The 27,089-nt window shown below is 41.1% G+C and overlaps 1 protein-coding gene and 1 long non-coding RNA gene across 4 annotated transcripts in view; one reads left to right on the forward strand and one right to left on the reverse strand.

Annotated features, from left to right (window-relative positions):
- The window catches only part of TMEM108 (transmembrane protein 108), a 181,766-nt gene that overhangs the window by 83,591 nt on the left and 71,086 nt on the right, over window positions 1-27,089 (reverse strand). For 2 of the 3 annotated variants that reach the window (XM_081883000.1, XM_081882995.1), the window contains exon 3: window positions 9,915-10,000. In XM_081883000.1, coding sequence (XP_081739126.1) covers window positions 9,915-9,954 — 40 coding nt within the window. In that variant the 5' untranslated portion in view covers window positions 9,955-10,000. The remainder of the gene's footprint in view (window positions 1-9,914; window positions 10,001-27,089) is intronic. The other variant, XM_081882996.1, reaches the window with a different exon arrangement.
- Window positions 16,183-17,405, forward strand: LOC309380822. Its single transcript, XR_014173162.1, has 2 exons — window positions 16,183-16,271; window positions 17,016-17,405. It is a non-coding gene; the product is annotated as an uncharacterized lncRNA (long non-coding RNA).

Genomic DNA, 27,089 nt, shown 5'->3' on the forward strand with positions numbered 1-27,089 from the left:
CGGAGGAACATTGAGTTGGAGCATTTCGAGGAGAGGGACAAAAGGCGCACTGAATAAAGTATTTTATAATTTTTCATATTTCTGTTTACTTACTATTTCATAATAAAGTAATTATAAAATACTTTCTTTGTGTTTATTTGATTCCTATTAAAGAGAGTTACTTTATATATAGTCAATATAGGCACAGAGTTAATTTTTTAAACATTTTCTAATGGTGGTGTGCCTCGAGATTTTTTTCATGAAACAAGTGTGCCTTTGCCCAAAAAAGGTTGGGAAACACTGAAATAGGCTACTGCATATGTAAATCTTCTATTAGATGATGAACTTGTACTAATATGTCTGCCATAAGATGAACTTATTGTACTGCTTTGGTTCCCAGCATAAGGAATCTGCATTGGCAAATTGCAAGTGTATGGAGGATATGCATTAAAGAAAGCTACCCTTTCTCATTAATCTTGAAAGAGCATTCCTTTGGCTCTTTTTATAAATGTGTCAGAATGAGCATAAAAGTGAAGATGCCTTCTGTCAAGATACTATCATGCTGAGAACTGTGGGCAAATGCAGGGATTTGCCTGTCTGCTCACAAGACCAGCCAATGCCATCATGTAGGAGTCAATCAGCTTTTAATGCTAAACTTAATGACATGGTTTTAAAACATGGTATACAAATCTATACTCTCAGCCTCTTTTTAATAGCCTACGCCTGTGAATATTTTGGCTAGGTTGCAAAACTTCCCAAATGTATCTGTGGTTTTAGAGTGACATTGAATACAATTCACCACCATTAATTCTATTTCAGCAAAGCAGTTTTGCCACTCCTTGCTGCACCGTAAGTCAGGTTTGATGGTTTGGGGTACAATACAGAGTCAGGGAAGTCTCTGCTGTGCAGAGCAAAACAAATACAAATTGTAAAGGCCTGCCTATATGTATTTATGCAACCTTTCGCCTGCTCATTTTGCACACACGCGGATATGATACCCTTAATGTTACATCCCATTCTGGATGAATATGATAGAATAACGCCAGTTTAAAGTTGGAATCAGCACAAGATCTTTGCCCTGTCTGCATCTGCTTTGGAATTGTTTTTAAAATGTTTTTGATGTATTGTCACTTTTTTTTGCCACCCTGGGCAGCTTTGAGATATAAATTTAATAACCAAACCAAACAGCACATGTGGTACAGAGAAAGGCATCAGCCAGACTGAAGTTGTGTCAATATCGTGGTATTAGTGTACAAGTGGGTCACACAGATCCATTCCTTTTGTGTCTGCATTTGTATACTTTTGTCTATACAAAAGCACTTTACATTTCTTTTGTCTCTGATACCTATACACTGACATTTCCCACGGGGTAGTGTTTGCTGGGAAGTTACCACATGGTTGTGTGTTGCCCCTTTCTTCTCAATCACTAGTTTCACACTCTCAGGTACCCTCCATTAACTTTTCCCTTATGGGGCATGCACACAAGTATTTCCTTGTTGACAGTCTGGGGGTGTGGTGCAGGGTTGGGGAAATAGCTGCTGAGCAAAACAAAAAACATGTGAGGAGACATTTGGAAGCTACAATATGACCAGCATAGATTTCTCATGTTCCTCAATTTGGAAACAATGACCAGATAATACCCACACATTTGAACAAACAGAGTTCAACCATGTATTTATGGCTGTAAAATTAATGTGTGTAGGGGGGGGGGGGAACCTTTTACCAAGAAAGTGAAGAAATGGTACCCAAAATGGAAACATTTATGGGAATCGCAACATGCTTGATTTTTATATATGAATTGTCTCCTTCTCCAGAGGCAAAGAAATTTGAGACAATGTCCTTCAGAATCATCACAAGTGCTGTCTTCTTTGTCCCTGAAGAAGGTGATACACCAAAATGCTCTGGGCATTTTGCATTTCCTGTAAATGTTTCCACTTTGAACATTCTTTCAAGGCTTTGTCTCCTTCTAGGGTCTTTCAGCCCTCTTGGTGCTGCCACCTCCTTTTTCTTCTCAGAAAATCTGTTATAAAAACTGCAGTGTGTTAAATGGGGATGAATGAATATTCCAATTACAGTTTCCTTCAGTTTCTCCTTTCTCCCAACCTAAATTCAGTTCTCCACACCTTTTTCAGCTATTTGCATTATTTAAAAGTCCTCATGAAAAGTCATCAGCATTTTATTAATAATTTCTCCAAATATACACATTTTTGTACGCAGTTTTATGCATTTCTGCAAGAAATGTATGCAAATATAATGCATTTTGGCATGTTGTTTTAGAAATGTATGGCGAGTGTGGCACTCTATCCCCTAATATATGCTAACACATTGTTTGGTTGAAGAACTGCATCACAAATTTGGGGAAAGTATAAATTTAGAAAGATGACTGACTGGTTCACATGTGCCTTCAAAATGTGTGGATAAAGTAGCTTCTCATTAAAATTCAAACAAAATAAAATTTATCCCCATCCCTAGTTACAAAGAGCAAGCTTTGAAGTCAGTCATACGTGCAATTATCCAAACTCCAAATATTATGCTCATTGGCTTTGAGGAATAGAAAACTGTTATGCATTACACATGCCTGCTTGAAATTCAAAGAATTGGTGTCTTAAGAAGTGTAAACTTTTGAGACAAGAGGAGACATGCCCAGTTTCACTGAAGTCTAACGGTTACATTCTGCTATCAATTATGTATGCGCAAATCGCACTGACTTTAGCAAGCCTTATGCATGTGTCACTAAGCGCAGGAATGCAGCCTTCTGCATTACTTAAAAACACTATTTGACATGATCAAAGAAATCTGAAAACGCAGCTGGATTTCTGCTATGAAACTGGTTCATGCATAGGAAGAATATGAAAGCAATGCTGATTGGGAGAAAAACATCAACAACCAACTTTTCCAGATAGGAAGAGGAACATCCTGCTGTTTTTTATGAGCGGACTGTCACCAAGTCATATAACTCATTCCTTATTGTTTCCTTCTAAGCTAGCTAGATCCAAAGGAGCTTTGGACGTGGAATGCAGCACTCCCAGAGGCAGATTCAAATATAAAGTAAAGCTGACAGAATAAATAGTGAAGATGTCACCACTCATGATGTTTTTTGCCTAGCGTTATATTTTCCTCTCAAACAGAAAGTGACATCCTTTGCTTTTTGAATATCAAAAACTCCAAAAATATATCAAACAGCAGCCTAAATGTGTTGCTGAATGGTCTACATTTATTACTGCTCTGATTGTGTATTCTAAATATAGAAAAACTAAGGAGCTTTCAGCTTGGCCTACCAGAAAAACTAAATTCAGTGAGCAGCTCATATTATGGAAATACATTATCCATATAACGGCTAATAATAATTGCTCCCTTCCTAGTGGCTTTTCTGTATAGAAGAAAAGATATTGTTGCACATCATCCCAATCTCTGAGTGATGCAAGATTTCAGGGAGTCCAGGTGCTTACCCACGGTTTGGGTTTCCTTTGAGAATGAGGCACAGTGGAGACTGTGGTGGAACTCCACAAAACTGGAAGTAGTGTCCCGGTTTGCAAACTTTCCCTCAGTCTAAGAACGGAAGCCAAATGGTGGAAGGGCACTGGCGGTGGGAGTGTGCCTTGGTTTAAGTACCATTTTGGTTTAAGAACGGACTTCCAGAACAGATTAAGTTCGCAAACCGAGGTACCACTGTATATACAACCTGAGCCTATGATGGAGAGGTTAACAGCATTACCACCCCAAAGGGTATTGTTTCTCCCATAGCCACAGCCTTGGATTCAAACAGATATCATATATTGTTCTGTCTCTCTGTTTTCTCCCAGATTACTGCTTTACATATAGGTCCCATGGCTGCAAAAATGTACTCCAAACGCTGGCTTTGTCTGTTGAGGCTCTTGCACTGAGCCCCTTAATCCCCCACCACATCACCAGGAACCTAGTTTGACTATTTCCAAGAATAAGAAGACTTGATTAGCTTTTAGCACTTGCTCCAGGGATTAGAAGGGTCTGGCATATAGCTTAACACCCCAAACTCATAACAATAAAGACCCACAGGGCGGTGGAGGGGGGAGCAATTTCACAGAGGTAATGCTTAATTGTTAAACCTCAAGAGGAGAAAGGTTTAAGCAGCCCCTTCCCCTGTGTGCAATCATGGCCTCCTTGGCTATATGTTGTTTTGTTTTTTAAAGCCAGTGAAACACTGGATTGGAGTGAGACACTGAACTGGATTGGTTATTAGTATGAAGGGGGAATCACATGATTACCGGTGCCATTGCTGGTGTTGGACATGGTGTGTGGGACTGCCTTCAGTCATTCACGTATTACTATAGTCATCCGCAGTGAAGAAGCCTGCATGCAACCAATGTGGACATCTAAGCGAGGCCACTCTTCCCTTCAGTAATCGTGTGATTGCTCCTTCCTGCAACTAACATATGGATTCACAGATGAGAGAATGTTTTCACTGTTTTAAGAATATTTTAACTATAACTGCTTTAGATGCTTTCAACCATGTTTTCACTGTTTTTAGATTTTTTTATTGTTTTGATGAGGGTGTGTTTGCCATCCTGGGGTCCTTCGGTAGGAAAGGCAGGATATAAGTTCAATAAATAATAATAATGAAGAACTTCGTTGAACTTAATTCTTATTCAAATTAATGGAATGTAAGTCATGACTAGCTTTCCCCATTGATTTCAATAGGAGCTAAGTCACCTATCCTAGGCTGCAATCCTATATACTTTATCTGAAAATAAGTCTAACATAAACTTGGTGGGGCTTACTTCTGAGTAGATATGCATAGGCTTATGCTGTTAAGTCTGGATCCAACCCACTATGCGAAGCTTTGCCCGCAAACACCTCACACTGCACAACTGTTTAGTCCTGCTTAACTCCAAAGAACCTGGATGGGAGCTTAATTTCACAGTCACTTAAAGTCTCCCCCCCCCCCCAAAAAAATTCACTATTATACATTCAGTTTCAGCCACCCATGGAGAAAGAAAGCACAACAAACATCTATACTGAATTATTATGGTTCAAGCTGCAGGGCTTAATCACCATATTAGGGGTGCGTTGTTTTTTAAACTCTCCTTACAAAGCCAGCCGCTTAATGAAAGTAGCAAATGTAGCATAATATGTGTCTGGTGGCAAATGAAGGAAAGCTGTAGACACATGTTCACTTTAATTGACGCTTATCAACAAAAGCCCTTGTAGTGGTTTCAAGATGTTAATCAACGTACCTATTTTGAAATTTTGGTTTCCCTCTCCCCATTCTTCTTATTTATGCATAGAAGGTATATCCACCAGAGAAATGTTGAAAATACAATGTACAGCTTCTATTCTGTGCATGCTTACTGAGGATTAAGAATAACAGCCTAACTCCCCATAAGAGTTCACAGATGCATTCTTTTTAAATGATCATAATAATTAAAAATTAAGTTACCATTAGATAGCTACAACAGATCCCTGCCACCCTAGCTACTGGTAGGCTTCAAACTAGAAATGTGCATGGCTGGGAGGGCACTGGACGCAGGGCAACCCTACCATTAGGCAAAGTGAGGAATCCACCTCATGTGGCCGGTGCTGGAGGGCAACAGCTGCAACGCCTAACTGTTCCTCCTGAATGCCCCACCATTCCTCTCTGTTGTGACATCGTCTTTTATGTGGTGAAAGATGCTCTCCTTTCACTAATGTTGAATTAAGATTTGGCTGCCAGTTCAGCTGGCTACTGTATATGGAATGGTAGAGGGACATGTGTCTCCTTCCCTTCTCCTGATCGAGAGCAGAGGGGTCAATTGTAGGGTGTCCCTTTGCAAGCAGGTTCTCTGCAGGGAAGCCACTTGCAAAGGAGCAACCTGAAGGTGTGATGCCTCTACAGCTGGTGCACACAGGCATCAATCCTGTGTGAGGTACCTGTTCAGGGATGGAATGCCAGGAAGGAGGGAGTACAGGTGGTTGTGGGCTTCTACCTTCTCCCAGGAAGACACAGTCTGAGCCTCTACATGCAGTTTTTCCAAACACTGCCTGCTTTTCCTTCCTGCCTGATGCCCCACCCCCAGAGCCTTGGGTCCTTATGGGCCATGCATCCTGACCAACAGAGATCCATGAGTGTCTCTACCCAACTTGGCCAATGCCCAAATCCCTGTGAATAGGTCCAATTTTAAGCTAGGGGCATGGACCTGGAGTGAATCTGGTGCAAAGCCATATTGGATGGGGTTATAGGGAGACTGTATAGATGTCCTGTTGTGGCCCATTGTAATGCTTGCATGAACCCATGTGTATTCCTGCAGATGAGTGGGAGGGGAGGGAGGGAGGTGGTAAATTTATGAGAATCTTTCATGGAAGAATGCTGTGACACCATCCTGAAACTTGTTATCACTCAGCAGAAAGATCAAGCCTACATTTCTCACTGAAACTTCTCTTCCACTCTGATAGCATTTTCGCTGGGACTCTGGCATCGTTTAACATTACATGTTGAACCAATGGGCCTCGGTTTCCCTATAAATGTGGCCAAGATCATGGACTAGGGTGATATCTTTATAGCTGCTATTTTATGTGAACTAGTAACCAGTTTCAGAAAACCCAGTAAACATTTTTACTACGAGAGAGAGATAGAGAGAGAGACTGTGTTTCACAGAGCAACATTAAGCCAGCTTCCTTGAGGATTAAAGTTCCAGAATAAAAACCTTCTAACTCTATTCATGTCTAATATGTTCTTACTCTTTATGAATGGTAACTGGAGTGTGTGAAGAGCAATTGGAACAAGCCCATTAAAGTAGAAAGTCTGCCTAGCAGGCATAAACAAACTAGTTTATTGGAAATTAAACAGACATATAGATCATCTCTTTGCTGTAAGGGACAAAGAACACTTTTACAATAGCTCCAAACAAATATACTGCACAAATTCTTCTCCCTGCTCCCAGACTAGCTTTAGTGATAGAATGAAACAATTCTGCTCCATTGTACAGATAGTACAAAAAAATTAGCTTGTTCATTCACTCACCCTGCGCTGAAATTCACATTTTTAAAAAAGTTGTATTTTAATAACAAGTTGTGCCACTTTCACTGTTTATATGACAACACATCAGTACTTTTTTTTGTCACTGAAATCCCTGAGAGGATCTCTGTATTTTTTATCTCTTTTCTGTTCTTGAAAAGCTTATACAATAAAAGCCCAAAGCAAATCTTGCAATCAGGGACATTGACAGAAAGGGCTGACACATCTTTTATATTCTGCTTCCAATACTTTTTAGAAACCTAGAAGCTTGTTCTCAAAAGCCATGCAAAAATCAATGAATGTTTCAGTCTGTGACTTACATCTGCATAAGACACATCATTTGCAATATGTATCACCACATGACAACAACCCGCTTCTACCTGGTTGACAGTTTTGCAGGCTCACCCACCAAAAAGCAAAGAAAGCTGAAAGGGACTGCCAGAATTGAGGAGCTGCTGGGTGATCCATTGTTTATCTCTGCTTTTTGATCTCCTACCAGTGCAACCCCTAGCATGTCTAATCAGAGTGAGTCCTACTGAATTCATTGGGGCTTTCTCCCAGGTAAATGGCACTACAATTGCAGCACTATATTGCTATCCCTGCCCTAACCTGCCAACTGCATGCATGCATGCATCAGCTGAAGTAGATTCTGGCTTATGAATGCAAAGACTAAGATTCATTAATGCTTGTTTTTTGTAGCCTATGTATCTGAATTACACTTGGGAAAAGGCTGAAGCTCAGTGGTAGAGCATCTGCTTTGGAAGTAGACTGTCCCAGTTTCAATTGCTGGCATCTCCAGGAATGTCTCCTATTTGAAGTCAAGGAAGAAGCCTCTGCTAGTCAGGTAATACTGAGCAAGGTGAACCAATAAAGCAGCTTGCTATGCTCAGATGAAGTGAATTACATCAGTAATAATAATATACTAATCACTTATGTGCAGATGAAGTAAATTTTAGGTGCATTATAGAAAGTACTGCATTCACCAGTGCTTGCATTAGCATTAGCTGGCGATGTAATATTTTCATTAGCTCAAACTCTATTAAATTATCTTGTGGTGGTGAATATAACAGTAAATAGAAAAACATCTTAATCTGTGCTGCTTTCATAAATGGGTTGGGAATGACCCTCATAAACTAACTTGAAATCCTCTTTTCGGAAATGATTTTCAACCTCTCTTGCAAAAAGATGAGTACATCCTATGTATCCATTCAGACTGTGTGAATTATGAACATGTGAAAATAACTTTCAGCCATACCATAGCTCCATAAATACATAATCCCTATATAGATTACTGCTGACTAGAAACATTCCATCACTATGTAAAAAATGAACACAAAAGAATTCCTAATAACCATAGCAGTTAAAACACCTAATAACTTTTAATGGAATTAGATAGCATGGCATGTAGCTTGCAGAAAGTAATTTGATGACATGAATCAAGGTTTGGATATAAAACATTTATCAACAGATAAAACCTACTAAACTAAACTAAACTAAAGGAACTGAGTACATATTTATCCCCTTTAATTTTACTTTGTTTAGCAGCTCTAAAGCTAAACAAACTCTTGATTTGCAAACATGCAAAGTACAGCTACTATGACAACAATAAAACTAGTAGATTATATCTGAGAGTTCAGAATCAAAAACAAGTCCTGCAGGGAACAGAGGGACACCTTAAAATTAGAAATGTCAAAGAAGTTAATATTATTAGAAATATGAATTTGGAGAACTGCTAAATAGGTGATATAATGAAATTCAGTTAGAGGGGATTCGAGGAAGTCAGTTATCAATGTAATGAAACTAGGATTTGGAAGTAATAATTCTGTTTTTCTTTGTTTTTGTGTATTGTAATGTTTTTCTTTTCTCTTGTATCTTTTTTATGTGATAAGTGTGAAAACCAATAAAAAAATTTTTGAAAATAAAAATAAAATTAGAAATGTGACCTGATGTACAGCTGCTACAAAAAGTAAGAAATACACATCTGGCTCTGTTCTCCCCCATCATAACATCTGGTAGAATTTACCTGCATCCTATTGTGTTTTCAGGCCCCATTCCCATCTTCCTCAGAGGAAAACTCATGGGAGGTGGAGACAACTTTTGGGGAAATTGCTGTTCTCAGCTCTCAGACCCAAACTGGAGCGTGTAGTACGTACTGCCATCTTCCTCAGACTCAAGACAATGCTCTTAATAAAGCCCCCATCACTTCCATGCTGCAGGAACCAATGACTGCGCCACCATTCTGCTGAATCAACAGTTCTATACAGCACAGAAGGAAATGCTCTAACCAGAATCTTAGACACTCCTTTGTCCAGGATCTGGATGTGACTCTGCCTTTCCTGATGACACCTTGTTTGTAAGTGCCAGTGCCAAAGACCACTCACCGCCTCAACCTCAATCCTTGCTGGGACTGGACACCTATGCCTGGCATTATACTGCTTCTCCTCTTTATCACTGAGAACGGGGGGGGGGGGGAGAGAACATTGGCACACAGTTACGTTCTAACACTATGGAGGAGCTGGGAATTTCGATTTGCAGCCACAGTTTTATTTATTTTATATATATCCCTTAATCATCAAAAGCTCTAAGCAGTTATCAGAGGAAATCATGCACTTGGCAGCATCCAGGCATTTAGCAACATGGCTAGGTTGTCCCTAGTAGTTCAGACAACTGCTGTAAGAGAAATTGGCAGAGATCCAACTCTAAGACACATGGGCCCATTCATTTGCTATCACCACTAGCTTGCCCTTAAAAGAAAACAATTTAACAGCTTAACCTTGAGCCCAAGAAAGGGGAAGAAAGGGATAAGGTGGGTTGTGTGAGATGAACAATGGAAGGAAAAATACAATAAATTTTGATGAACATTAAGAGGGGAGAGGAGGGGCAAGAGTAGCATCACTCATATCCAAAGTAAGTACGCCTAAAATAGAGAGAAAATGTCAAAGTATTCAGATGACTGTCTACTTACTAAGCAGTTGGCAATAGAGGACTTGTAAACTTCTCTTCATGGTATCATCTGCTCCAGGTTGTCCTGCAGTTTATTCATGATTCTGTCTAGGAGATGAAGAAGAAGAACAGTATATGAATAAGTTTGTTTCTTGTTTGTTTTTGTGTTTGTTTGTTTGTTTGTTAAGGAGCTATCCTGGTCTATGTGGCCTCTTTGGCCTTACAAGCAGCTAAAAAGAAACATAATCAGAAATTGTCGAAATAGGTTGCAGAGTCCCTGTGTCGTACTTGGTTGACCAAGTTGCCAACCGTGAGTTTTTAAAAAATAAGGTATGTGAATGAAAATGAAGCAGACAACTGAGTATTTCTGCTGCTGGGTCTCTTTATAATACAGATTGGGAGCCATTCATCAAGGGTGTTTATTGTGAGATGGGTGCTCCTCATGCATGCTCATTTTTTTGGCAATGCTGGTATAAAAATGCCAGCCCCCATCTGCAAGACCACATATCCCCCACCCCAGAACGGTTTTCATAACCATCTGTCTGTTGTTTCTTACAGAGAATTAGTATCACCACTCCTCCCACCCACCCGGTAATTTTGGTATTTGGCATGCATCCAACCAATTCATAACGATCTCTGAGCAGTTCCACGAGGCACCCAAGAAATATATAACAAAGCTTATAGGTGACTGTTGTGTTCAGATCCTTATCACCAAAACACATGGATCCAAAGAAGAATTACATTAGTTTCATGAAGCCACAGGGGTTTTAAGACTTATTTTTATTGGGGGGAAACCAAGGGAAATTTGAAAAAACAGTTGGGAGGCAGCTAAATAAAGCAGGGTGGCGGTGTTTTTGTGTGTCAAACATTTCACTGGAATCTGTGTAAGCCTATGCAGGTCTTTGAATCCTAGCCGTTATCTTTTGTCATTGCAACCAGATCCAGAAAGCCTCCACCAGCATCTATCAAAGAGCTTTACTGCAGAGCCTGCCACTTCAGGCTGAAGAGCCAACTCTTGAAGAAAAAAAAGTTAACAATCTTTAGGCACTTGATAGCTTTTATTTCTCATAAGAACTTCTCTCCCTGTCTTCCAACTCAAGGCGTTTGCAAGCTATTCCAATGCACTCCACTATAATTCCTTCGGAGCTTATTTAAGAGATGATCTTGAAGGCATCTGCACTACAAGCCAAACCAATAAACAGCACTCCGCCACTGATTAAATGCCAGGAGTTTATGAAAGCAGGAGGACCAAATTTGATTTGTAGATGGAAGTCTCCTAGGATTGCCACTTTTATTAGCTCCATTTGCCTGCAGAAGAGGCGAGACATTCACTTATGCTATCACTTTACAGCTATTTATACACATGGTGACAAAGAATACTCTCATTTGGATATCTCCCTTCTCTCTTCCTGATCTCAATTTCATTTTAAAACTGGTTGTGAATGTGAAAATGGTTCAATATTTCCTTAAGGGAAGACATCATTTTCACTTAAATAAAATAATATTTACTTATGTTCCATTGATCTTGTGCATAAAGCGAGTTATCCTGAAGGTAAATAGTTTCAAAGAAGGGCTTTTAAATATTAAGAGAGCAGCCCAAAGTTCCTGAGGAGGTCTGCTGAGGAGCAGTTAGACATTGTGGACCTTCCCCTCCATTAGCAGAAGGGGAAGTCCACAGACGGAAGTGGTCCATTTGAGTCCTTTTCGCAGAGGAGGAAACCTCTGCCATCGTTCCCACCACCTCATAGATGTATTTCAATATGAATTTCAATATGAATTTTCATTCAGATTTTTTAAAAAAATGCAAATGAATGCAAAACCAGGACGTAACAGGCTTATGAACATGTGAAGCTGACACAGACTAGAAGTAGACTGATCAATCCATCAGATCCACCCTCACTCAGATCCTATGTGTACTGGGGTGTATATGCATAGTCCCTGTGCAGGAATTCCTATTCATGTACAGAAAGAAGGGGCAGGGCTCACCCCCCCCCATATATATTTCTTCACAAGCAGCCCTGTTTAAGGAAGTTTTTAATGTTTGATGTTTTATTCTGTTTTTAATCTGTTGGGAGCCATCCAGAGTGGATGGGAGGACCAGCTGGATGGGTGGGGTATAAACAATAAATAAATTATTATTATTATGTCATCTAAGAGGTGGTCTGTCCACATCAAGCTGGCTTTAAAAGCAGGGGTGGGAGGCATTTTTCAGCCTGAGGGCCACCATTTCCTTCTAGGGTACCTTTTGGTGGTGGCCTGTGGGGAGGACCAATGAATATAAAATTTACCTTTGTACAGCAGACTAGATGGTTCACACACACACACATGCCTCTCTGCCCTCCATCGAGGCAGTTTAAACGCATGAGCAAGGTCCAAGTTTTACCCAGGTAAAACACTCAACAAGGATACAAAGAAGACCCAGTGGAGTAGGCTTACCATATTTCAAAAAGTAAAAATCCAGACATCCCCAAAATTGTTGATTTTTTAAAAAAAATCTTTTTATTAAGTTTCAGTTACAACATCAAAGAAAGAAAAAAAGAAAACCAAAAAAGAACACAAAAGACAAGACAACAATTTCAAAAAGAAAAAAGGGAGAACAAGAAGAAAAAATATCCACACCTAACACCAGAGAACATCAATCTCTGTTACAATTCTATATCTTATTCTTTAAAACTGTATATATTTAGGTATTTAGATCTTTCTTCTACACCCCTGTTGACCTCCTTCCCTCCCGATTTCGGGCTTCTTGATGAAAGGAAATTTTCCATTTTCTGCAGCTAATAATTATTGATGGTTTGCGCATCGTAAGTTTTATAACAGACCTGCTATAGTTTTTAGATTTCTATAGTTTCCTTCAATGTATACCATAAATTTATTCCAATCACTAATAAACTTTGTATTTTTTTGGTTTCTAATTTTTTGCGTCATTTTTGCTAATTCAAATTGTTGATTTTTTTAAAGGGGAAAGTTAACCCTTATGTGTAAGAACGCAGCTAGCTACCATAACTAGTGCACCTCTGGCCACTGATGCCCTGCTTTCTGTGGCCCCCCTTCAAACCTGCTCTCCCTTCCCACCGCTGGCTACAAGGAGCCTGCCTAGCCTCCTGCAACCATAGCGTCACCTCCAGCCAAGAGTGGGGGGTAGGGAGAGCCTATTCCGCTAGCGCTAGAGGCCACCCAACCTCCCTGGATCACAGAGTTCATGGAGAGTGAAAGCGATGCTTTCGCTTCTGATTTCCGGAATAACACACACGCGCTTGCACACAAGCCCATGTTGCCTCCCTTTTACCTGTAGGAGACGGTGGGAGTTGTTGCGCAGGAATGCTCACACCTTGTAGTCAGATGGGCAGGCTCGAAGATGTAAACAGTGGGTCTAGGCCCCTCGGAAAGGTGTGCCAGGTGCTGGCACTGAGGTTGTGGCAAGAGCCCACCACGCTCAGGACACTGTGCTGGGACAACTGAGCCTTGGAGAAGCGGTTCCTGGATGGGGTGGCCATGCAGAGTCAAGTGAGGGAGGCAGCAGCCAGCGCCAACAGCAGCAGCGCCACGGGTGGCTGGAGCTCTCGCCATGCACGCCGCAAAAAGGTGGGGGAACCCTGGGGGGGAACAATCCTGGACACTATTTTAGGCATCCGATTTCCATACAGGTCCGGAATTTTCCAGACATATGGCAAGCCTATAGTGGAGGGGTGTGGCCAGGGAAGAAGGGGTGTGGCTTGAGGACAGTCCTGGGGGCCAGAAAGTTGAGGTTCCCCATTCTTGCTTTAAATGTGCAAAAAGGAGGATTGTACTAATATATACAACCCTGTGAATAAACATTCTAAAGCCTTAGACATGAATTTACTAACTAAGTACAGTGATACCTCGGGTTAAGTACTTAATTCGTTCCGGAGGTCCATTCTTAACCTGAAACTGTTCTTAACCTGAGATACTATTTCTGGGTTACTGGAGAATATAACCTGAAGAGTATGTAACCTGAAGCGTATGTAACCCGAGGTACCACTGTAGCTTCACTTTGAGGAGAGACGGGGTATAGTTATAGCAGGCTTATTTTTCCCTGTTTATTCCTGCCACAGATGCCTTGTGGTGACCATCAAAATACAGCCAGCTATTAACATGCACTAACCTGCAGTGTTGCTTGGCTTTTGCCTGCAAAAGGCAGACTAAATTTTCAATTCATGTGAACAACCCTGCATACCATTCTATATTAATCACTATTAGGAATACAGTATCTATATCTAAGAGCTCACTGCCATTTATTTGCGTGTATTTACTATTCCCAATGCATGACTGCCTCTTGCATTTAAGCAACTACTGTCGATTGCACTATGTAATAATGTATAAGTTGTTGTGCTAGTTTTTATTGTATTTAAATAGGAGTTGGATAATTTATTGATTTCTGAGAGGCAAGAACAGGCTTGTGCACAAATAAGAACCATAAGACATTTGGGTTGGAAATGTCAGTCTTTCTTCTGCCAACAGCTGAAAAAACCAGATCACTTAACGGTCATGAACCTTACTTAAAACTCCATGAAATAAATCGAGTAAGATCCTTTGGGTCAAATCCTACTCTGGCTTTATAGCTTATAAATATAAGTGAAGTCATTCAGTTGAGCAGACGGGGATCCTTTTGGGTAAAATATTAAAAGTGAAGTTACTTTTGAAAGTAATACAGAACGGGATGAAGAAAGAAAACAAAGCAGATTGGAAGGGAAGAAAAGGCTTGCAAGGCTACACCAAAATTTATCAAATGCTAGTAAAGCAACATAAGCATGGCTTTTCTAAGGCTGCAAACCTGTAACTGGGATTACGGATGGGCAAATCTGTCAACCTGGGTTTCTCTCACTTTCTCATTTTTCCAATCTTAAATTTAGTTCTCCCCAGTTCTGATTCAGTTTGCATTTTTATTTTTACTAAACTAGCAGTTTAGTGTCAATTTCTCCTAATATGCATATATTTGTATGCAGTTTTGCCTTATACATATTTTTGAAAATATTATTTTTCCACAATATACTGAATTTTTGTATGTTATTTTTCACCAACACATGCTTTTATGAACACTTGATCCTAGTATATGCATATTTGTGCAAATCACTTGGCTGGAGAATTGCATTGTGAAATTTGGAGAATTGCAAATGCTGAAGGCTGCCTGCATTCCAATTTGCATTCTGTTTCGGAAAGGGAAAATTAGGGGGATTCACCTTTAAATTTTAATCAAATTTCTTCCCCATCCCTTCCTATGAGTAAATCACATTGAACTAAATGGGGCTTACTTCTGAGCAACCATCTTTAGGGTCCTGAATATCTGTGAAAGCAGAAATGATGTTTATTTCCTACATATATCCCCCCCACCCCACAGCTTTCAGCTTTCTCATACTGTGACATTTTTCTCATGCAAATGGCACAATTTTGCTGAAAACAGAAAGCCAGAAATGGAAATAAAGGAAATAAAGAATGACATTAATTAGTTTTAATGCTTTGCACGCAAAAAGGAAGGAAAAGCCAGGTGCAACAATTTTGAAATCATAAATATTTCAGCATTTGGAATCTGCCCTCCTGGGTGGGTATACTTGAAAAAAATTAAGCTACCAGTTTTTTGGAACAGCAAACACAATACAAAAATACAGTTCTCAAGAAGAAGGGGGAGAGACTATCTCCATTAACAGCAAACAAAAGAAAAAAAGAGTATCGTTATGCATTTCAGCTCATAACTGCATTTCCAACAGATAAAATCCATCTGAGATTACAGAAATCTTCATGTGAACAAGATTAAGAGAGGGAATAGTTTCTATGAGCTTCAGAACCGAATGCACTACAATTCGCCTCAACTAATGCAAGGGTGACTGTGGACAAATGAGGGCTTCAGTCAACTGGTTTTGACTTCCCAGATCAAATGGATTGTGTACATATTTGGAAGAAGGACTAAAAATGTGGAAATCAATTTGCATTTTAATCTCTGGTTTTGTGTAAATGGGATCTGTTCATCTGCTTGTACGACCCAGCTTTCCGAACGTGGGGTGAAGGGTACTTTCTCTGACTAAGCAGCTCAAAGGTTGGACTATCCACATGTGCAACAGGGAAGTGCTTTGTTCTTCAAAGCTAATGTCAGAGACGATTAGAGACCTCTTTTTGATGTTATGTGTGAGACCTAAGGAGACAGAGGTATTAAAATAATAATAGCAGCTGCTTAATGCAAAGGTAAGCAACTTGTGGCCCTGCAGATTTGTTACACTCCAGCTCCCACAAGTCCCAGCCAGCACAGCCAACAGTCAGGAATTCTGGGAGCAGTTGTTCAGCAACATCAGAAGGGCATTGCCTATGTTGGCCTTAAAACACCGTATTTTTTGCTCCATAAGACACACTTTTTTCTTCCTAAAAAGTAAGGGGAAATGTCCTTGTGTCTTATGGAGCGAATGTGTGGAGCTGAATTGCCCAGGGGAGAAAAGCAGATCATGCTTCTTCTTCTTCTTCTTCTTCTTCTTCTTCTTCTTCTTCTTCTTCTTCTTCTTCTTCTTCTTGAAAGAGGGAAGTGGCTGTTGAAACAAAGCCGCTGATCAGCAAGCGATCGGGAGCAAGATAAGGGACGCTAGCAATAAAGGAGGCTGCCTGGGAGCGGGGAGGTAAAGACAGCAAACTTGCAAGGAGAGGAGACAGGAAGACTAAAGTAATGAGGAGAGAAATTAGAAGAAAAGGAGGGGCAAAAAACTGCTCCAGCTAAGGAAAAGACACTAAGGCAAACAAGAGGGAAGTGGGTGTTGAAAGGAAGCAGCTGATCGGTAAGCGATCGGGAGGGAGATAAGGGACGCTAGCGATAAAGGAGACTGCCTGGGAGGGGGGAGGTAAAAGCCCATGGATCCTCAGGGATTTTTGCATTGGGTCACCCCAAATTCACCATCAGATCACATAGCATATCCATGGCTACAGCCTGCACCAAAAAAAGCACGCACCCACTGTTTTGTTCAGAATATTTCTTTCCTTGTTTTTCTCCTCTAAAAACTAGGTGCGTCTTATGGTCAGGTGCGTCTTATGGAGCGAAGAATACGGTCTATGCCATAGATAATCTATTAATCGCTGAATGAGCTATAGGAATGATTACCTTAAATGTTCTTTCTAATCCTAACAGCTGCATCTACTGTGTATAAATATACACCTGATGATAAATGGATGTGTGAAATCTCCATGCAGAGCCAAGTTATTGTCTTCAGCAACGAGTGATTTCCATCCTGTGCCCCACACTGAACTCTGGCTAAATTAAAGAGGACAGCTAAGACATAATGATGAATAGAAAACAAAAGAGTCCAGTGGAGCTGACAGGTCCCCAACACTGCGTCGTTCATTATGTCTGAAGGAGGAAGATGCCAACAGTGTCTTAGATCAAAGGAAAACAGATGAAAACAAAAAGTCACTGCGCATTATAAACTAGGTATTATGGCTGAGCTAGAACATTCTCCTTCACATCTAGCTCTAGGGATTGTTTTTTGAAAATCTTTAATAAAAACTATTGAAAATATATGCAAGAGCATTCAGTTGTGTGAGCCTTGCAACCAGCATCTCAAGCCTACATCATTCAGGGTCCTGAAAACAGAAATCAGCAGAATTATGGAAAAGATTACTGAGACCAGCAACAAAATGCTGCAGTGTGGAGAATGTCTGCTTAAGACCCTCAATGTCCCTCCCATTTTTCCATTCCTTGCAACAGTCCATTAGCATTATTCACACACTAAGCATACACAGTCCTCATTGGACTGTTTATGGGGGGGGGGTTTTGGTGGGGTGTCTCCCCTTTATTTCTGGTGGCGGTCCTGAATTTTTTTGATCTTCCTGCACAATCTTGAATAAAATTCTAGAATAAAAATTCTTCCCAAGGTGGTTCACATTATAGTACAAGAAAACAATAAACAACATTTAAGAATCTTAACAAAACAAACCCATACAGTGGTGCCCTGCAAGACGAACGCCTCGCAAGACGAAAAACCCGCTAGACGAAAGGGTTTTCCGTTTTGGAGGCGCTTCGCAAAACGAATTTCCCTATGGGCTTCCTTCGCAAGACGAAAGCCCATAGGGAAATCTCCAGGGACAGCGGGGAAGTGCAGCGCGTCTTCCCCACTGTCCTCGGACCTCCTCCGAAGCCTGGCGATGGGGCGGAGAGCTCTCCGCCCCATCGCCAGCCTCCTCCGAAGGCTTGCGGTGGGAGGAGGGCTTTCCTCCCTACCGCCAACATTCAGAATGCTGTTCTGAATGTTGGCGGTGGGGAGGAAAAACCCTCCTCCCACCGCAAGTCCCGGGAACAGAGGAGAAGCGCTGCGCGCCTTCCCCTCTGTTCCCGGACCTGTCCTGAAGGCTTGCGGTGGGAGGAGGGCTTTCCTCCCCACCGCCAACATTCAGAATGCTGTTCTGAATGTTGGCGGTGGGGAGGAAAAACCCTCCTCCCACCGCAAGTCCCGGGAACAGAGGAGAAGCGCTGCGCGCCTTCCCCTCTGTTCCCGGACCTGTCCTGAAGGCTTGCGGTGGGAGGAGGGCTTTCCTCCCCACCGCCAACATTCAGAATGCTGTTCTGAATGTTGGCGGTGGGGAGGAAAAACCCTCCTCCCACCGCAAGTCCCGGGAACAGAGGAGAAGCGCTGCGCGCCTTCCCCTCTGTTCTCGGACCTGTGCTGAAGGCTTGCGGTGGGGAGAAAAGCCCTTCTCCGCACCGCCAGCCTGGCAAGCGGTCTCCATAGGAACGCATTAATTGATTTTTAATGCATTCCTATGGAAAACCGTGCTTCGCAAGACGAAAAACTCGCAAGACGAAAAAACTTGCGGAACGAATTAATTTCGTCTTGCGAGGCACCACTGTATTATTAAAACTAGCAATACAGCCACCAAGACCAGACCACACAATCAGAGCCACAGCAGCTATTAGTTTATGTAAGCCAAGGTAACATGGTTTTTAAAGCTTGTATAAAAATATCCATGGATGAGGACTCCCTAATAGCATGACAGTATTCCAAGATTGTGGGGCCACCACCCAAAAAGCCCTGACGCATGTGCTTGCCAGCCTAACTTCCTTTGTAACGTGCACGTTTATAATTACTTTGTTCAGTATATGAGTATGTCCTGCTTGAAATGCTTAGCTGCATTACAAATTTATCAACATCCCCCATCTCCGAATTTGTTCCCCATATTGGAATGTTAAATCAGATCCTGCACATGAGTAGTCATTGTTCACCATGTGTACATAAACATCTGCTTCATCAACACCTATGAAAAAGTTATTCTGTGCTTGTTAACTGCTTATTCTTATTTCACTGGTTGCTCAGCTCACCCTATCCAGTAGTCTTTTCTTGGGTGAGTATTTTCTCTATTCTCTGGTTGGTTTCTTGCAAACCTTTTAGTTGGCTGCCAAAATACGATATCCCGCTTAATATTTACAGTGCCCCAAATTGTAAATCCCGCAGGGGGTTGCGAAGCCCTGTGGGCCAGCTGTCCAGGTGTTTAGCAAGTGTGAGGGGCTCTACAAATGTACCAGTGTATACCTACCATGGTGAATTGTATGCCTGGAGCAGGGCATGCTTGGCACGCACGTTGTGACCTAAACACACCCACCCTTGTTTTTCCTGGGAATTGGCAGCTACCCCTTTTAAGTCCGTAGTGTAGGCAAGCCCCAATAATGTCAAGTTTTAATTTGTTCTGATTTCAGGGGTGGGGGCCCCTAAAACAAATTTGCAGCCATCAAGAATTTTTCTGCACTACTTTCTACCTATCACACTGAATGGTCTGATCTCTGATTTAAGCTCAAACCTCCCTTTCAGCTCTACGTTCACATTCGGGCTCATAAACAAAGCATCAGAGCTGGCCTTGCAAATAAGGGGCCCATGACCCGACACAAGATTCAAAGTCTCCGTGTGATTAAATCTAATATATTCAATGTGCGATAAAACGCTCTGTCTTCAGATGTGACAAACGTGCTCAGGAGCCTTTCATCACGTTCACTTTAAAGGAATACCGTATCACCCAGCAGATGTAAAATGTCTCCTTTATGTAAATAATTCCCTTTTATGCTTCAAAACCCATCTTTATGATTTTGTTTCTTTCTTTATGACAAAAAAAACTAAAGCTGCAGATGCACCATTGTAAAAAGGAGGTGATGGGAGGAGGCAACTTGCAGTTGAGGTTAAAAACCGACAGGTTGCAACCTGAAGGTGTTTCCGCCCCCTCCTGCACATTTCCCCTTTAAATTCACTACTAGATCTGGAGACGAGGAAGGAATTGTTTCTCTCTCACCTTTTCTGCTCTCAATTTGGGGGCCTTTGAAAACTGCTCAAGTAGAAAAGGAACAAAAAGAGAATGGCAGGGAAGTGTGGATGAAAAGGCTCTGCCTGCAGCCTTCTCTGGCCTTCAAAATGAGGGCGGGTGACCTACTCACAGCTCTCTTTCTGGCAGGTCTGAGACTCCTAACCTTTCCCCCCAACCCCTGAAAAGCTGCCAGTCAATCAAAATCAGCAAAGTGACCAGTCAGTTAAAAAAGAAACCCTTGATGTGATACTGCTACCCCCCTTCCCATCCTTTCCAATATGCTTCACAGTATTGAATTCCATCCCCCACCTCAATTGACTCAACAAGTACTGGGCATTATTGATTATTTATTTTGCTCTTAATTATTCACCATTAGCAAATCTGTTTGAACCAGTTCCCAGTGGGAGTTGCATCTGAACATCAATTGCAGTTAAGGGCTGCAGTTCTACTCCAGCAACCCCCACCCCTGTCTATGGGGGCTTCTGTTTGTCTGGCAGTTTGCAGAATGAAAGATGAAGGATGATTCCCCATCTGTATCTGAAGGTTTCTCCCTTTCATCAGGGCCCCTGATGGGACTATCAGAAGAAGCTGAGAAGCTCATAAGCAGATCTGCCTATATTATGCAGATTGTCTACAGATGAAATAAGCCATTAACTTGTATTAGAGGAAGGGGAGGAACTACTATGCTATGGCTGTGTAAATCCTATTTTATGGGTTGGATCACCCAACAAATTCAGGGTACACATACAAACTAAGAGAGACTTTTGTTATGTTTTCACAGGCCAGGATAAATAGACTATAGGTTGCTGAAGACAATAGACATATTTGGACCTCTGAATACGCTCTGTCACGACTGCTTCTATGTTTAAGATACAGGTTTATTTTGTGGGTAGTTAGCGCTGTGGTTTAAACCACTGTGCTGCTTGGACTTGCCGATCGGAAGGTTGGCGGTTCGAGGCCTCGCGACGGGGTGAGCTCCCGTTGTTCAGTCCCATCTCCTGCCAACCTAGCAGTTCGAAAGCATGCAATGCAAGTAGATAAATAGGTACCGCTCCAGCGGGAAGGTAAACGGTGTTTCCGTGCGCTGCTCTGGCTTCGCCAGAAGCGGCTTAGTCATGCTGGCCACATGACCCGGAAATACTGTCTGCAGAAGCGGACAAACGCCGGCTCTCTCGGCCAGTAAAGCGAAATGAGCGCCGCAACTCCAGAGTCATTTGTGACTGGACTTAACTGTCAGGGGTCCCTTTACCTTTTACTAGCATGCTGAGCTGACAAGGCATTGTTGTGAAATGTTGCGTTGGTATTGTCTTGTTGTGGATGAAAGTTTGGATGAAGAGATGGGGCAGAAATCCAGTTCAATTCAGTTCACATTTAAAGGCCGCTTTACTGAATTCACACCAAAATAATACACAAGGCAAAACACAACCATCCCTTGAAATTTGCCCTTCCTTGAATTTTTGCAATTCAAAAGCCAAGTCATGTATACACTAGGCAAAATTACATACAATACTGTTTATATTCAAAGAAATTTGCATAAAAATACAAAATAAAAACACAAAATGCATAATAACAAAAACACAAACAAAACAAAACAAAACATTAATACAGAGCTCCCAACAAAGACATTTAAAAGGACACAGAATGTTCATTAGGCAAAAGCCGGATTGAAGAAGGTGGTTTTCACCTGGCGCCTAAAGATGTATAATGAAGGTACCAGGCAAGCCTCCCTGGGGAGAGGGTTCCACAAATGGGTAGCTACTGCAGAAAAGGCCCATTCTCATGTTGTCACCCTCCAGACGTCTCGTGGAGGAGGCCCACAAAGAAGGGCCTCTGATGATGTTCACAGGATCCAGGCCAGTTCATTAGACACACTATTTTGTGATTTTGAAACATCGGAGCCTGAACATTGGGACCTTACAGACATTCCATTTGGGATTAATGAACCCTTGGTTCCTTACTGTATAGGATGGTGGCTTGTTTGTGATATTCAGATAAACTTACATAGCTCAGACTGGAGCCTTCTGACATGACACTGCTCCCCCCCCCTTGTTTACACAAAGGGAGACTTTAACGTGAAAGCCATCTAATAATGCAATCAATAAGTATGAAGTGGTGTAGAATCATGAAATCTGCAATAAATCTTTCATCCTCACTAGGATTTCAGTTGAACAGTCAGATTTGCTTCTTCAAGGTAACCGAAATGGATATTAAAAAAAAAAGTTTTCCTTTGAATTATTCTTTCCATAACAGCTATTTACTCTTGGAAAGAACATCAGTCACGTTGAACACTGAGAGCATTTCTAGGCAATTGTTTTATTGCGTGATGGATGTGTAGTTATTACTCAGCTGTTGTGGGGGGATACAAATGTTTCTCCCTGCAGTTGCTCTCCTGAGATGGCAAAATTGTATCTTCTTTTCATTCAAGCAGCAATTTTTATTTCTGGGGAAATGTGATTCTCTTCCACCCAGTCAGCTCTTGCTTCATTTTCTGTTTCATTGCAATGCTGTGTGGACTCCTGATGTTTGAGTATCAACATAAGTATCTATTGACCAGTGCTTATGACATCATGCACCACAAGCAGCCAGTATAGTGGTACCTTGGTTCTCAAACTTAATCCGTTCTGGAAGTCTGTTCCAAAACCAAAGCACTCCAAAACCAAGACGTGCTTTCCCATAGAAAGTAATGCAAAATGGATTAATCCATTCCAGACTTTTAAAAACAACCCCTAAAACAGCAATTTAACACAAATTTTTACTATCTAACCAGACCATTGGGCCATAAAATGAAAGCAATAAACTGCAGTCACACAATCAATCAATCAATAGCTGAACTGGGTTCCACACAGTCACAAAAACAAAAAAGAGAGTTGCAAAACGGAAAATAAATAGCAAAAACAGACAGACCTCAGCGTAATACTCAAAACGGAAGCGTAACACTCAAAACAGAGCATGTTCGGCATCTGAAAAAAGTTCGCAAACTGGAACACACACTTCCGGGTTTGCAGTGTTTGGGTTCAAGTAGTTTGAGTACCAAGGCGTTTGAGAACCAAGGTACCACTGTATAGCATACTAACCCTGCCTGACTGCACAATTTTAAAAATGCTTTACAATATTTATTTTTAAAAATATTTATCTTTATACATGCCTTATGCTCCAGACATTTGAATGCTAAGCAGCTCTTATTGTGTCATTCCAGTGCATGAATTACTAATGAAGCCTTAGAAAACAAAATCACTCCCAAATCACCACCTAACTAGGAACCACAGAAAAAAATCACACCAATATTCTGCTGTTTTATAATCTCCTTTACAAAGACAAAGATCATACTTTTGTTGTATGATCCTATCTCCAATCCTAGTTGGCGGGGGGGGGGGGGGAATGGCAGAGACTACAGGGCTATTTTCTGGAGCAGGAACAGTGGACTTTTTCTTTTTAATCTTTTTGTGTCATCTGGAATGGAAAATCTCTGATTCCAACCTCCCACACCACTATCCTGTGAAATGATTACAACCTGTGCTCCGACTGCAAGCAAGATGGATGGATAGATGAATTCACATATACAACAGTTGTGTCATGGAGATTAAGGTTGTGCCTTGACCTCTGCCTCGCAGTTTAAGCCTCTTTTTAATGGAAGCACTTTACTGCCTTTCCTATAATCACGCACTCAATATAGCCAGAAGAGGCGGGGAAATAAAGTGAACTCAAAATATGACTTATTCTGCCTTGGAGGGCTGTGTGACCAACATATAGAGAAAAGGAGGGTATTGTACTGGTGTGTCTTTCTGACATTTCATAAAAAGGTTTATTATGGCCTCCCCTACATTGGGAATGCCCTTTATTTATCTCAACCTTGAGCTCCAGGGTTAGATGTCAAAGGAAGCTATTCCCTTCTAAAAAACAACGGATCATAAGTCAATGGCCTAGTCATAAATAATTCCTATTTTATACAGCACAATAGTTTGTACACCATTAGAAATATGACGAGAGGAAATGAGATGCTGCAGCTAAAAATGGGAAGGTATAATTTCCATGAATTGATTCATTCTCAAATTATAAATGTATGCTCTATTTTAGTTATTGTACCTCAAATGCTGTAGTTCATTTTGAAAATATATGTGGGTTTCCCCCCAGATCAATCGGGAGAATCCCAAATAAATGTAAATATCAGACCAACTTATCTCCTTGGCTTTTACTGAGTATTATTCACTTGCTGTGCAATGTTGAATAATCCTGGTTCTCTCTATGTCAACATAACAAATTAGCTTCAGATACTTGGACAAGAGATGAATAAGTAAAGAGAAGTGTTTGTGTGCAAGACCATTTTAATAAAGCTTTGCAAGTTAAGGTTTAGTTCTAAATAATAAGATTTGTGGAACTGCAATGTGGATTTAGTCCCATGACTGTTGTGTGATTCCCTACCTCCCTTTCCACCCTGTTGCTTTGTCCATTTAGCAAGGCCTGCTTTTTACTGGGAAAGTGGCTCTGTTTTCTTTCTATAGGCACTGACACATGTCAAAAGTACAGCTAAGCCTGACAAAATTGCATCTGGAAAGGAATAAAAACTTTTCAACAGCAATGTTTGCTGCATACTTTACTTTTGTGACTTTAAATCTCTGCTGGGGTTCTCATCAAAGAGTATTTGCCCCAAACTTGGATCTTGGCATCCAGTAATTCTCCCTTCTATATTTTCTTCTTGCACCAACATGTTTGCCTTTGAAAATTAAAGCTGTGGCTCCAAGCAGTGACTTTAGTGAGAGATTGGAAGCCATCTGGGCAACCACTCTAAAGCTCAGCTCAGGGAGAAGGAACATGTCATCCCCCACTCCCCTTCAAATATGGGCTACAAACGTCCAAACCTTTGCCCCCAAGCGCAACCCTAATGGCACCATTGTGTTCTGTCTGTAAAACAGGAGGACACAACTTGTTCAGGAACAGATATTGGAACCTTGTCTGCAGTCATTTTTCTCAGTTCAGCTAACGTTGCATGATGTGATTATGTCAAAGCACATGGAAGATGCTGTCCAAACTGGGTGGAACTCCCCTCTGCTAGAAGTGTCCACAAGCTGCACAAATTGCAAGCATGGAAGCGGATGCTGGAAAAGGGTTGAACGGGGGGTTACATGTCACCTTTCATGAATGTATTCAGACCTTGCACTAATGCATTCAACTGTATTAGTGTCTAATGCAGGAGCATGTTCTTTTATTATTTATCTTTTCCTTATGCCTGCAGAAAAGCCCAACCTTGGAAAGTCTTTGATGAAGCAACACGCCTTCGTACACCGTTAACAAATTTTACTATAGTCATTATCGGGCATACAAAAAAAAAAAATGCACAGAACCACCAAATGAATGACATATAAAAGAGGAAGAAAGAAAATCCTTTTAAGAGGAAGATTACTTAAAAAGAAATTAGTTAAAACATATGTTTAATGATTTATGCTAAGACTTTTGGAACAAATGCAATAATTATATGTAAACCCGCACTAAGCCTTTATTACCGCTCCTTTGGGGAGCAATTATTAATCCATTCCTTTAATTGCAAAAAGTGATTTGCCAAAGAGAAGTGAAAAGGAACCTGTACAATTTGTGGTCCTAATATTAAGATGGCATTGTGTGATGATGAAAGAAGATAATGAAGTGAAATAAATAAATAAACCCTTCATTTGTTTCTAAATACAGCTGTTATGGGTTTTTTCTATTGTTGTGTAACTAAACTAATCACAATCCTTTGTTAGGGGCAATTGTGTTTTTACTCATCTGGGCTAATCAAAGAGGCCATCTGTTATTTCACAGGTAATTGGCACTCTGAAGTCCCAAAGGCCTGTGAAGTATCTTGAGGAAACAAAAAGTTGACACATCTGTTCCTACCAGGTACAGCAAGGACCTGGCCATGATCTAAAGAGTAGTGCTTTTGAGCTTGGCATTCATTTCATTTATTTATTTAACAAAATGCACAGGCTGCTTAATAATAATACTCAAGTTTTAGTACTACATGTCCAGAAGAATGTATGAAATGTGGAACAGAAGCACTGTAACTAGACTTATATAGCAGGATGCTGAGATGGAAATTGACAAAAGCTGCTCTGCTTTGGGGGAAACCCAAGTTCAGCCTTGCGGGGTGTGAGTGTTTCTAGGAAATCTACTTGTGAGGAAGCCTTGGGCTGTTTGATGTCTTCATTTCTAAACCAAAATGCATTTCTCATTTTGCAGTTCTCATGGGGAACCTATGGTCCTGCAGATGTTGTTGAACTCCAACTTCCATCAGCCCCAGACAGCACAGCCAATGGTTTATGGGATTATGGGATCTGTAGTCCAGCAAAATCTGGAGGTCCATAGGTTGCCCACCCCTGACAGAGCAGGTTAGATCCACCTACAACAAACTCTGTGGCCCATTAATAGATTATTATCATTTCTGAAGTTGAAAGCTCAGCTGGTGCCTACCAACTGAGGTCAATTCTGTGCTATCTGAGCTAAGGGGCACAGTTAATGCTACATGTGAATGATTTTTTTCTGTTTAGAAAGTCAATTGGTGGATTGTACCTGTGTTTACAGAACAGAATGGATTATGGAGAATAACTAGCCACAGAATGAGAGGTATAAAGCGGAACTGTGGGGGTAGTGTACTATAGAAAGGCACGTGATTGAAGGGATAAAGCTGGTGGGAAGAAACCTGATGGTAAGGGCATCTCTTAGGGTTGCCAACATTGTTTCTGGATACCTCTGATGCCTATAACACCAGGATAACAGACATAAAAACCACAAGGTAAAGCCTTCCTAAATTCTGCATTTCCATGACAAGATGATGTTCAATTTTCATATGCCCTAAAGATATAGGACAGTGACCGGGAACCATAGGTCCTCCAGTTGTTGTTGAACTACAACTACCCTCAGTCCCTTACAATCATAGTCAATTGTAAGA

The sequence above is a fragment of the Podarcis melisellensis genome (genome assembly GCF_964234715.1).
Source record: "Podarcis melisellensis genome assembly, chromosome: 12".
NCBI classification, from domain to species: domain Eukaryota; kingdom Metazoa; phylum Chordata; class Lepidosauria; order Squamata; family Lacertidae; genus Podarcis; species Podarcis melisellensis.